This window comes from Pteronotus mesoamericanus, unplaced genomic scaffold (genome assembly GCF_021234165.1).
Source record: "Pteronotus mesoamericanus isolate MK-2021 breed Mesoamerican mustached bat unplaced genomic scaffold, CSHL_Meso_final scaffold_705, whole genome shotgun sequence".
Lineage (NCBI taxonomy): Eukaryota > Metazoa > Chordata > Mammalia > Chiroptera > Mormoopidae > Pteronotus > Pteronotus mesoamericanus.
Genome location: NW_026555326.1, coordinates 12,607,746 through 12,620,416, shown reverse-complemented (window position 1 = coordinate 12,620,416; position 12,671 = coordinate 12,607,746). Strand labels below are relative to the sequence as shown.

The 12,671-nt window shown below is 40.9% G+C and overlaps 1 protein-coding gene across 8 annotated transcripts in view; it reads right to left on the bottom strand.

Annotated features, from left to right (window-relative positions):
- The window catches only part of FMO5 (flavin containing dimethylaniline monoxygenase 5), a 73,573-nt gene that overhangs the window by 8,890 nt on the left and 52,012 nt on the right, over nucleotides 1-12,671 (bottom strand). For 6 of the 8 annotated variants that reach the window (XM_054563286.1, XM_054563284.1, XM_054563288.1 and 3 more), the window contains exons 9-13: nucleotides 9,282-9,462; nucleotides 5,389-5,555; nucleotides 4,499-4,592; nucleotides 4,133-4,253; nucleotides 313-446 (exon numbers count right to left, since the gene is read on the bottom strand). In XM_054563286.1, the coding sequence (XP_054419261.1) occupies nucleotides 313-446; nucleotides 4,133-4,253; nucleotides 4,499-4,592; nucleotides 5,389-5,555; nucleotides 9,282-9,462 (697 nt within the window). Of the gene's footprint in view, nucleotides 1-312; nucleotides 447-4,132; nucleotides 4,254-4,498; nucleotides 4,593-5,388; nucleotides 5,556-8,184; nucleotides 8,602-9,281; nucleotides 9,463-12,671 lie in introns of those variants that run through there. The other 2 variants (XM_054563289.1, XM_054563292.1) reach the window with 2 other exon arrangements.

Below are 12,671 nucleotides of genomic sequence, written 5' to 3'. Positions count from 1 at the left end.
AATCACCTTTGAAAGGAAAGCAATTTCAGACTATTTATGAAATTCAGGAAAATATGACAGGGCAGCTGATGGCGAATGCGAAAACTGTGTGAGGTCCCAAGGTGCCTACTTTGAAGGGGACTGAGGTGTCACTGTGCTATGTACAAGGTTTCTTGTATCTTTTTCAATGAATGTCTCTATTTTTCATATTAAATGGCTGGTACATTCTGGACCTCCCTCCCGCCCCCACGAAATAATTCAAACCTCTAGGACTTTAGCTCAAATGGTCCTAGTGACCCCAAGCTGCCCCAGCAATACTCTCAGGATACTCACAGAAATATTAGTGTCCTTGTTAAGAATAACTTGGAGAAGGTGAGGAGGCAAGATGGGTGGGGATTTGAATCTCTCCTCAGATCGAAACATATACATTTCTTGACCATAAGGCCCTGGGGGTGAGCTGGAAAGGTCTGGAAGACATTTATCCAAATATAAGGGAAAGTTGGAGAACTAGTAAAAAATGCATGAAAAAAACGTCATTGCCATGGCAGCTAATAATAAATATACAAAAGTCATAAAAGTCATGGATCATAAACTTGTGACACGCTGGATCTACAACTGTAAGGCAACCAAAAAAGAAAAATCTGAGTCATCCTGAACATAAATCAAGAAGTTCCTCAACATGGTAATATGAGGATGGAGGAGGAGATGAAAGGTAAAAGATGTAGTTTTGGGAAGTACTCCACTTATCAGTTATATGAGGTGGGATAAATCCTACCACTATGGTCAGTTTCCTCATTCATAAAATAAAAATAATCTCTGCCCTATTTCACAATATTTTTAAAGGAATCAATTAAGATAATAAATGTGAGCCCTGGCTGGGTGGCTCAGTTGGAGCATCATCCCGTATACCAAAGTTTCAATTCCCAGTCAGAGCACATACCTAGGCCGTGGGTTTGATCCCCAGTCAAGGTGTGTGCAGGAGACAACTAATTGATGTTTCTCTCTCACATTGATGTTTTCCTTTCTCTCTCTCTCTCCCTGCCTCCCGATTCCTTCTCTTTCTAAATCACTATTTAAAATAAACCTATCTTCTGGTGAGGATTAAAGGAAAAAAAAGATAATAGATGTGACAATGCCTTGTAAACTGTCAAACAATATGAAAAAATTAGATCTCTTCCCTTTTCTACCCAAGCAACAGACAACAAGGTTATAAACTCTAAGACTACTGATACTGCCATAATTTCAATGAGACAAAATTACTAACAAAGTAGTAGTCATTAGGGAAATGCAAATAAAAACTACAATAAGATACTACTGCCTTGCTGGAGTGGCTCAGTGGATTGAGGGCCAGCCTGCGAACCAAAGGGTCACTGATTTGATTCCCAGTCAGGGCACATGCAGGAAAGTTGCAGGCCAGGTCCCCAGTAAAGGGCACTCAAGAGGTAACCACAACAGATGTTTCTCCACCCCCTTTCTCCCTCCTTTCCCCTCTCTCTAAAAATAAATAAATAAATAAATAAATGATCTTTAAAAAAAGTATACCACTTAAAATTCATTAAGATGGCTATAATAAGATTTACAATAATAATAATTGTTGGCAAGTATGTGGAGAAACGTGAACCTTCATACCGTTCTCATTGCTGTTGAGTATGTACAATGGTAGAGCTGCTTGGAACAACGGTTTGGCAGTTCCTCCAAAAATTAAACATAAAGTTACCATATGACCCAGAAATTACAATCTGGGTATGTACCCAAGAGAAATTAGAACATATGTCCACATAAAAACTTGAACACAAATGTTCATAACAGCATTATTTATAATACACAAAAAGTGGTAACAATCCAAATGTCTATCAGCTAATGAATGGAGAAACAAAATAAAATATTGATATAGAAGAATTTTATTCAGCTATAAAAAAGAATAAAGTACTTGTACATATTACATCCAGGATGAACATACTAAGTGAAAGAAGCTCGATACAAAAGACCACATATTGTATGATCCCATTTACATGAAATGCCCCAAATAGAAAAGTCCATAGAGACAAAAAGTATTTACATGTGTGGTTTCCAGGGGATATGGGAGGAGGAAACGGGAAGTGATTGCTTATAGGCATGGGGTTTCGTTCTGGTGATAAAAATTAAGATAGTGGTGATGGTTACATCTTTGTGAATATACTAAAACTTACTGAATTGTACACTTTAAAAAGGTGAATTTTATGGTATGTGAATCATATCTTAAAATGAAAAATACGTACAGACAAAAATAAAAAGAAATATACAAAAATTTTGTACAAAAATATACAAAAAAGAACTATAATTTTTTGCTTAACAAAGTTTAAGTTTTTTTATAAACCCTAGTAAAACAATTTTAAAAACCAGTTCAGTATGAGAATTCAGATTTCAGTTGAATATATTAGAGGCAAAAAGTAGTAATAATACTGTTGTATTAACCAGTATCTTAAAAATACACAGAACTTTTACACTTTTCAAAACACTGTTATTTTCTTAGGTGATCCACAAAACACCCCTAGGAAATACTACTAAGAAAGTTTTTGTTTCCTTTCCATCCAAAAAAAAAAATAAAAATTGGTCAAGTGATTTGCTTGATGTCATATCCACAGGAAGATGGTCATTGAATGCAGATTAAAACCCATTGTCTGCAGATTCCTAATAAATGTATTCTAAACCTTACCTCAGTGGATCAGGAAATAGGGTGAAACATAGAAGAAAGAAATATCAAAAGTATGCTAGTCCTCTCTATATAATTATGATTATATGTCTATTATTTATTGGTTGCTTTCCCAGAATCATGTAATGCAAAAATTTAATATGTGACTTCATGATTTAACTCTGTATTTTTAAACCCTTTTTAATCACTGACCCCCAGCCAAGAAGAATATCCAGCTTTACTTTCTGAGCTTTTATAATGATAAGCTTTTATAATGAGCTTTTAAAATGTTTTAGAAAATTCTTACAATTTTTCTAAACAAAAATACGATTGATTATTCTTTTAGAAACAGCCCTGAGATTCTATTATGTCCCATTTAAAGTATTTTGTTTCATCAGCTGAGAGTCAATGAGAATATAAGCCTCCAGTTTTACTCATAAGGAACTGAGAACCAAAAAGGTTAAAGGACTTGTCCATGATGGCAAAGCTAGAAAGTAGCAGAGGCAGGCTTTGAACCCAAAAGGGAGAAGTATGTTAACTAGGAACACAGTGCACACAGCTCTGTAGACAGTCCTAAACTTTCTTGTAAATTAGGAAAATGGCAACTACGAGTGCGGTTAGCAAATCACTTTTATGGTGCTGCAGCAAATGTACAAAGAGATGAAGGCATTGGAAAAAATAATATTGGGAGAAACAAAAGGATACAGACCTTTTGGTCTCCCAAGGAATTTTTTTAAATCAAAAACTGACAAAATTTCAGTTAACATACAAACAAAAGACTGGTGGGGTTTTTCTTGTCTGCTTTTCCCCAAAGACTGACACAGCTGTGGGGTCCTATAACACTGTAGAACTGCCAACTGAGCTACCAACTGACAGGATTAAGCTAAGGCAGCTAAACAAGGCAAACCAGACAACATCTCTCTGTGGGATGATACCACCATCAAGGTCAATGAAAAATCTGGAATATTATTGGAAATAGCTTTCTAAAATATAGGCCATAACCCACTAGTGACTTAAAAAAAGAAACTATAAAACAGAAAACAGAGTTCATCACATGTAATAAAGGCAAACCTTGTTCTGTAAGACTTGTTTTTCAGGGGGGGGTGTGTGTGTGTGTGTGTGTACGGGGTTACAGTGTAAACCAGTCTTCCTATAGATCCTGATTAAAAAATTTGAAATCAAATATTCTAAACTGGTATTTTTTTTTGGTCTCAGAGAAGGAGACCTAAATGTTTACAGAATTATACAGGGTGGGGCTGAAAGCAAGTTTACAATTGTTTGTATGGAAAACAATATAATAATTAATAAATAATACAAGAATAAACTCTGTCTTGCATGTACTCACAACTGTAAACCTACTTTTAACCCACACTGTATATAATTCAGATTTCTTAAGAGAAAATGAAAAAAACCACCACTCTTGTGAAGGAACATGCATTATTAGAGAAACACATCAAGAAAGAGCAAATACTACAAACTTACCTCGACAAGATGTCTCTGAGCTTTCCATTGAATCTAGTTTTAAAGCATCAAACACCTCAAAATCAGATTTTTTGACATGGATCAAATTGTTAATTGTGCCAAGCTGACTGGTAACCACAGGCTGAAACAGTGAATGGAAAAAATTTATGAGTCCCTGTTTTAAATCCATCTCTTCCATTTAACTCTCCTCTTTTTAGAAATGATCATACTCGCCACCTCCATCTTTTATCAAGAGAAATCCTCTGGTGCAGGAGAGCTGCTGCCAATTGATCGGATCCTGACAGCAATGGAGTTTGACAGCAAGGGGAATAATAGTTAAGAGGAGACTGTTAAGTCAGTGGTTACCCTCAGAGATCAAGGCCTTACCTCTGATGGATCATGAACCCACTGTCCATCCACGAAGAACTTGTATTGGTGCTCTCCCTCAGGGAGGTCCAGGATGGCCACAAAGTCATTATGGCTACAGAAGAAAACAGAAAGTTAAACAGACCAAGTTCCTAGCAGAAGACAGAATGTAAATGTAAAAACCATGAGGCTATCAAAATATCATACCAGTTATCTCCCACATTGCTAAGCAATTGTACCCACTGCAGTAAAAAATAATTTATAAACCCAGTTTCCTTTCCTATATCATGTTCAGCATGTATTTGTCAGCCCCTCCCAGTAACTTTAGTTCTTAACTAACATCTGGAAAAGAATAAAGATGTTATCCTCCCAAAATGGTTCACCTTAGTACAACTATTTTGCTTCAGCAGAACAGATCCCTCACAAGTGTTAAGTAAGGTGTCAGTAGGTTCAGGATACAGAAGTGGCTCCAGGTACCCTTTCCATATTTTGGTGAGCATCTTCTGGAAAATTACATACAAATACGTAGGCCTTTCTGATAACTAGTTAAATAATTCACTACTGTTCTGCAGGCAACAAATAATATTACTACCTAGAACTTCACAATGTGTTTTGTTTTGGTGCAGAAGACAGAACAACTGGACTCAGCTACTTACAGAACACTTCCTACAAGCATAGAAAGGACTTGAAATAACAGTCCTAAAAAATGTACCCACAAACCTGTGAACCCCTCTGAATGGTAAAATACCTAAGCTGTACAACACCTGACTCACTATGAGATTAAAAAAAAGTTGCAGATATAGTCATTGGTTACAGAAAATGTTCAAGAGTCCCTAGCAGATGGAGAGACATGATCCAGCCAGATCTCTACTCCTGGACTCTGTAGACTTAATCAAGACATTTGTTTTCACCTCTTAATCAGTGGAATCTTGGTGCTCCAATTGTTGAAGGACCCAGAGATGAAGACCTCCTTGCCTCCTTCAGACCAGCGGATAACAGTGGGCCGGGCCTGCTGTGTGGGCTTTACGGAGTCCTCCAATTCCTGCTGCCATGATACAAACTCTTTGTCCCCAGGGAGCTGTAAGAAGGAATAGGTCATCCCTAAACTGTGACCCAGGAATTCTTAAAAGGTCACTCTCCTCCCTAGGGCAGAGATGGGTGCTAGGTCTCTGCTAAGGATCAATAAGCCCTGAAATTAGCAACTAAATAAGGTTTGAACACTAGAGAAAATAACTCATCTAGGATCAAAATGGCCAAATGGCTTATGTTCAAGGGCTGCCCAAATCACATCCTAACTTCAAAGGCTATTTCCTGTTACCACATTAACTCACAGGCAGGCAATGATAATATACTTCTGACTGCCTCTTAAGAGGAAAAAATATAAAAACCAAGTATGGTTCTATAAGAATAATTAAGTTACCCAGGTATTTTTCACATGCAAGTATGAAAAGCTCTCAATTATCATTGTAATGGAAGTTAGAGATACTGAAATTCATAACTCCATCTTAGCTAATAGGTTACAAAGGACATTAAAAATATACAAACCAAATCATTGGTTTCTTAAATTTTGAGTAGTGATTATGAAATCTTATTTGCTCATCTATGTCAGGTTTATACTAATTATTTCAGGAGTATGAATGAAATTTCTAGAGCCTAAAGGAACATCAGATCAAAAACACAACTTCCTTCAATAAAACCAGTTCCAATATCAAATGAGGTCTGTAGGATTCTAAAAACTGACTCCTTACTTAGTTTCTTTTCATTACCTTTTTGGGAAAATTTCCTGGGGCTGAGAGACTGAACAGGCTGACAATGCTATCACTACATCAAGTTTATTAAGGGAACTTAACATGAGGCTCCTATCCTGGGCATCAGCAAGATAATGTGGGTATACTCAAAACCCGGTAGCTTACACTAAAGAATTCTATAGAATAGAGAAGAATGGATAGGGACTGGGGCAAGAGCTGCCCCAGATAAGGGAAAACAGTCATTGGCTTGGGCAGGACAATGGCCTGCTCAAGGGACCAGCACACCTGGGGCATAGGGCAGGGGTCGATCAGACAATCTCTGAGTGGATTTACAGGAAGCAATCTTTGTTTTAGCCTGGATGTAGGTGGATTTAGCTGGTGGGTCAGACAGAGGTTATGTCTTGGAACAGTCTCTATGCCACATACAATACTTTAGAAGATTTAGCAAACTATGGCCAGTGAGCCAGATATTTTCATAAAGTTTAACTGAAAAAGAGCAGTTATTCATTTACTAAGTATCTACAACTACTTTCATGCTATAGCGGTAGAATTGGATAGTTGTGAGAAACTCTAAGGTCTATAAAGTCTAAAACATTTACTATCTGGCCCTTTACAGAAAGTTTGCTGGATCTCCACTTTACACTGGCTTAAATGACACTGGTAAATAGGTAAATAAGACTGTACAGTATCAAATCAAAATATTACCAAAAAAATAATGTGGATTTTAAAAACAGGACTAGCTTATTCATTTGGGCTTTATTTTCAAAACGGCTGGGGTAGTCTACCTTCCATACTGCCTCTCAATATTTCTCAAAACTGTACTCAGACACCACAATCTGAGCAGCACAATTTGAAGTAAACAGAGAAACAGGATTGAAGGGACTTTCTCACTGTATAAGTGGAGTAAGAGAAAACCTGATCTTAAAGCAATGCACTCTTGTCTGACAGGCTACATTAGAATTACAAAAATTTCTACATATGTCTAAGAATAATACTCAGATTCTAATTCAGACATAGGGCCTGGGAATCTCTTTAAGTTTCCCATATAATAATGCTATGACATATTAAACAAAGAAATCTTTAGAGATGTATCCTAAAATACTTAAATAAAATAATATATGATATGTCTAGAATTTGCTTCAAAATAATTGGTGGGAGGGAGTGAACTGGGTATAAATGAAATACATCCATTCATGAGTTGATCATTGTTTAAACTGGGTGACATGTATTTAGGAATTCATTACACTGTTCTCCCTCTGCTTTGAAACATGAAAAATATTTCAAACTTTTCATAAAGTGTTTTAAAAAATCTCAGGTGATTTTAATGTGCAAACAGAATTTAGAACTGAAGGTTGACGTTGGAAGCAATACAGTCCCCACTACTACTGTTCCTATCAGTTACTTTCATGATTTAGGATTTTTCAATTAAAAATTTGAAAGCTACAAACTATTGATATGCCTAACTTTGGAAGAAAGCCCTTCCAGGTATGACATGACACGTCTGTGACAGCATGAGTACAGTTAACTAGGAGAAAGACTGTTTATTCCAAATTAGTCAGCAAAGTCATCAGTTAAAGAGACAAAACAGAATTACCGTTTGAAATGTTTAAGTACAACACTGAGAGAAAAAATAGAGAATAGTTTGAGAACTATAAAATCTTAGATTTGGAAGAGACTTTAGGAATTATCTGAACCCATTTTCTTATTTCACAAATGCCAAGATTGCGATAAGGGAAAGAATAATCCAAAATAGGATCCAATTCAGATAAAGCAATCTGGCTTTTATTGAGGACACCAAATAACGCAGTCGCGGTTTGACATTTACATTGTACTTAAACTCTGAGTCATCAGTATAGGAAAAGGGTAAAAATACAGTGATGTAGGTCACCTTGACGAAGTACATTCAGATGGCTGGGTGGACAGCCCAAATAATGAGAAAGAAGTCCTGAAGGGTGATAAGAAAGGAACAGAGAAGAAACCCCCGAAAATGCTCATTTTAATCAGCCTCACTCCCCCTTTCTCTGATTTTGTTTTCAGTTGGGATCCAAGAAAATAACCAAATTCCATGTGCTACCAACTTGGAAAATCATTCTCTACTTTCTTTGTGGAAGAGATAAGAAACATCAAACACACTCCAATCTCTTCCCTCCATTTTTCTACTTCATCCTAGTTGGCCTTAATGCATTTAATTTAATGCTAACAGCTGTAAAAGTGATTAGAAACATTTGGATGGCGTTCACATTGCTGTCAGCTCCATTAACCCTTTCTTTAGAGTGAACAGAAGGTGCTGCTTTCCTGAAAGTCCTCGGAACTGAGAGCAAGGTCTTCAGGGCCGCTGTGGATGGTCGTTTTCAGCCATGGTAACATGATGGGGTACTACTGGGAAATGGAGAAATGCTGGAATTATTTGCTCTGCCACCTGAGGAGCAGCTGGCCGTGGAAGAAGCACAACCTTAGCCATGACAGCTATAGAGTGTAAGACAAAAACTTAGCAGCAATGTTCTTTATCGATCTCTGAGGCTAGGAAAAAGTATTCAAATAAGCAAGTGGTGGTTGTTCACAGTAAAGCCAAAGGGGAAAAGGATCAGACGGGCTGAGCTCCCAGAATGTCAATAAAGATACTGATACATGGAAGTTGTCGGGGAAAAAAAAATTCATATACCCACCTCGGGGTAAATGTGAGAAACTATGCAGTTTTCTACCAGCGCTTACAACTTATATAGTCATCAATACTCTAGAACAGAACACCCTGCCTGTTAGGAGAACCGAAGATTGCCGAGGGGGTCGGGGCGGGGGCGGCGCGGACCGGGGGTCCTACTGTCTTCATCCTGAAAATGTGGCCAACAGATGAGTCAGAAAACAAAAACTCTTTCTTCTATTTTGAGGCAGTACTGCAAGAGGAATTGCCATCCGACATCTCCGTTCCCGAAAAATCCCTCTAATTCATGAAACCGTAACCCCAGGTCGGTGTGATAAGAACTAAGAAATGGAGGAGAAGCCCTGACACCCAGGCCGCTGCCGAAATCTCCACCAGCTCGGGGTGTGGAAACGCTCACCTTGGAGTCCGGCAGGTTGAAGAGGCTCGGGTCGTCGGTGCTGCCCACCATAATCTTGTGCTCCTTGTCCAGGCCATGGCCGCTGGCGCCCTCGGCGCGTGCAGCCTTGGCGCCGTGGCGCTCCCCGGCCACCCGGTCACTGGTGGTGTTTCCCATGACTGCAGGTCTAGTCGGGGACCACCTGCCGTGGGGAACAACACGGGGGAGGAATATCGCGGCGGTGGAGTCGGGAGCACCCCCGGCCCCGCCCCGCCGTCTGGGTACCCGGTTAAGGGAATCCCCGCCGCATAGAAGCCGTGTCCCGTGTCTCCTCCCTCCTGGGCCTCCAGGAACTCCAGCAATGCCGGGAACCTCGAAACCCCTTCGCTATCCGCTGCTCAGGAAACCAGCTTTCGGGAACTCCCCTGGATACCAGCGCCCGCGCCCCCGCCCCCGCCGGCACCCGGGTCACCTCCCGCGGTGCGCTCCCTCTTCCCAGAGCTGCCGGTGCGATGGGTGTTCTGATGATAAGGCCACCAATAAAGTTATTGAAATTGAAGCCGCGCCCCGGGGTAGCGAGCCGGCTTTCCTCCTAAAATGGCTACAAGGCCTGCCGGACTGGCCCGCCCCGCGCGCGTTCCCTACGGGCGCGCCGCGCAGCGCTGCGCCTGGGCCCGCTGGTCTCTCTACCCGCCTACGCCTCGGTGATGGACAGCCAAGCGCAGCCTCCGGCGCCTGACTGGGGCGCCCGCCCGCAATCAGCTGCCGGCTGGACCCGGGCCACCAATTTGCGGGACTGCTCCGGGAAACGGTTCGCTGAGCCCCCGGGCCTACCGTGTAGAGGATACGATCACTGGATGACACTAGAGGCTGCCACCCTGGCTCTGGTGTTCAGTAACGGGAGGAGCGGCGCATCATTCTTCCTGGCCCCCGCACTGATTTCCTTGTCATACACGACCCTGAAAGGTGGGCTCTTTGAGGTAATAAGAAACCGGACTTCCCATTTAAGGCCGAATTGCTCATGGTTAAAACTTTAAGTCTTGTAGAGAACAGGCAGCTCAACTGGAGGCCAAGGGAAGGAGTGATCAGGAGATAAACCTTAACAAATTAGTAAAATATCAGTCTAAAGAGACTGAGAAAGCTATTACAAGCTAAGAAACAGTATATGCAGCAAGCAACCCCCAGAGAAACGAAATTCAAGAAAGAGAGTCAACAACAAAAACAGCAGAAGGAATACTAGGCAGAAAACGGCAAAGACAGTCCTGGGTTTGGGACAAATCCAGGCTTTTACTGATAATTAGTGGTATTTAGTAAGTCTTACCCTGTGTTATAATTATATGAGTGTTTCATTCCCTATTAGCAACCATTGTGTTCAACATGTGTTACACAGACCAGCAAGTATTGGCTCACTTAGCTTGTTGCAAATGCAAAATCTGGGCCTCATCCTATAGAACTGAAATGTTCATTTTAACAAGATCCCTGGGGGAAAGTGTGTCACATTCAAGTGTAAGGAACACAGCTTTGACAAGTGGCAGAGAGCAAATCTCAACTTGATTCCTTTTCATATTCAGCACATACTTTGTGCAGAGTAAGTTTTAATAGCATTTACAAACTGAAGGATATGTTTACTAAATTTATCACAAGATAATGCCACTTGGGCTTAAACACAGCCAGTGGTGGGGAGCCTGAAGTCACACAAGCCTGCCCTTTCTGAATGAGCTGCTGTATTTATATAAAAGTTCATTTTTATGTTAGGTTGAAAACCCACCCACTTAATGTCCAACAAATCCACTGCTCCCCCTTTTATCTGTGCTCTGCCTTTAATAAACTCCGTTGTTTTCTGGCTCTTAATCAAAGACAGTTTGCATTAAAAGGCACATTTTTACAGCAACCTTTTGCTTACTCCTCCCAAATCTTGACTGTTTGCTTACTTCCTATTTGGTTACATCCTGCCCACTTCACCTCCCCCCACTTTCTTTTATTCTTTCCATAGGACTCTGAAACAAGGCCTTTGATGAGAAAACACATTAAACTATTCAGATCTCCAGGGTGGTTTCTTCATGCCAAATAATGTCTCTGGTAGGTATTTCCTTACAGCGCTCAAATCAGCATAGGAGAAGCAAACCAAGTATTATATTAGCCAATGTAAAACTTAATAAGAAGAGAAACTTTTTGTAAAGCTAAACAGAAATGACTTTTGGATTATCTGATTTGGGAGTGTTAAACGAGAAACTTTCACAGCCAAAAGGTTTTCTGAAAGAGAGGGTTATTGAGCCAAATCCTAGCCAAAATAGGACCAGGTCCTGGGGCATGCCATCTGAACCACCAGCAATAGGAATAGGTGGAAAAGACAAACATGTTTGAGCTACTGGAATTGATGGGCTCCTTTATGCCACAAGTTTGGAGAAGAAAGATGTAAGTTGTTTTGAAAGAATTTACACCACTATAGTAAATGGGGTTAATGCTGGACATGGCCCCTACACCACCCATGACAGAAGGCTGGCAGAGGGCCCCTGACCACGAGAAATGTGTATTGTCCTGAGGAATGGAATGTAGTTCCCTCCTTATTTCCCCTGAGGATCGGTTTCCTGCCCAGTGACTGCTTCTTGCCCTTTCCCTCCTGCATTTACACCTGATGTAATGTGGTTCTAAACTACATGCAACTTGGACCCATGCCACCTTTGTCTACGGCCCCTTATAATGAGCCTCAGACTGGGGGGAGGGGGGCGGAGTGGTCCTGCTTTGCCAGTTTGCTGCCATAGGTGCTCCCTGTAATGTGAGTAATAAAGGCTATGTCTGCTCCATCAGGTCCTCATTGTGGTTTTTTTGACTTATCCAAACAAGTGGTGGAGATCCCCAGGCGCATTACATTTGACATAGGTGGCAGGATTCGGATACTTTGAAAAATCCCTGAGTTTAGTTGACTGTGGACGACGTTATGCTGAGTAGGGGGTTGCCGGGGGAATCCTGGGCTGGCAAGCAAATTCTATGTAGTTTGGAGAGGCAAACCTTCTTGATTCATGGGGACCACCACAGGACTGGGGGGACACCCCCGAAATTCCAGTTGTAATCCTGTAGGCCTTGGAGCATATAGAAGCGCATTGTGCCCTAGGAAAACAGAAAGACCTCCGCCATGTTACCATGTTACCACTGCCTTTGCTTGGCTGATGCTGCCAGCACTGCAGAATGTGATTGAGGAGCAGATAAAGGCAGAGGCACATGCTGCACATTTAGAAGAGGGACTGAAACTAGAAAGGGATATGTGTTTCTTACAGGCGGACAGTAAGGACATCCTAAGGAGAGAGTTAGAACAAACCATTGAGCAATTACAGGACCTAGCATGCCACTCTGCCAGGGCTTGGGGGGTGAGGACAATTAGTGCCCACCCATATACGAGTAATTGTGGCACAG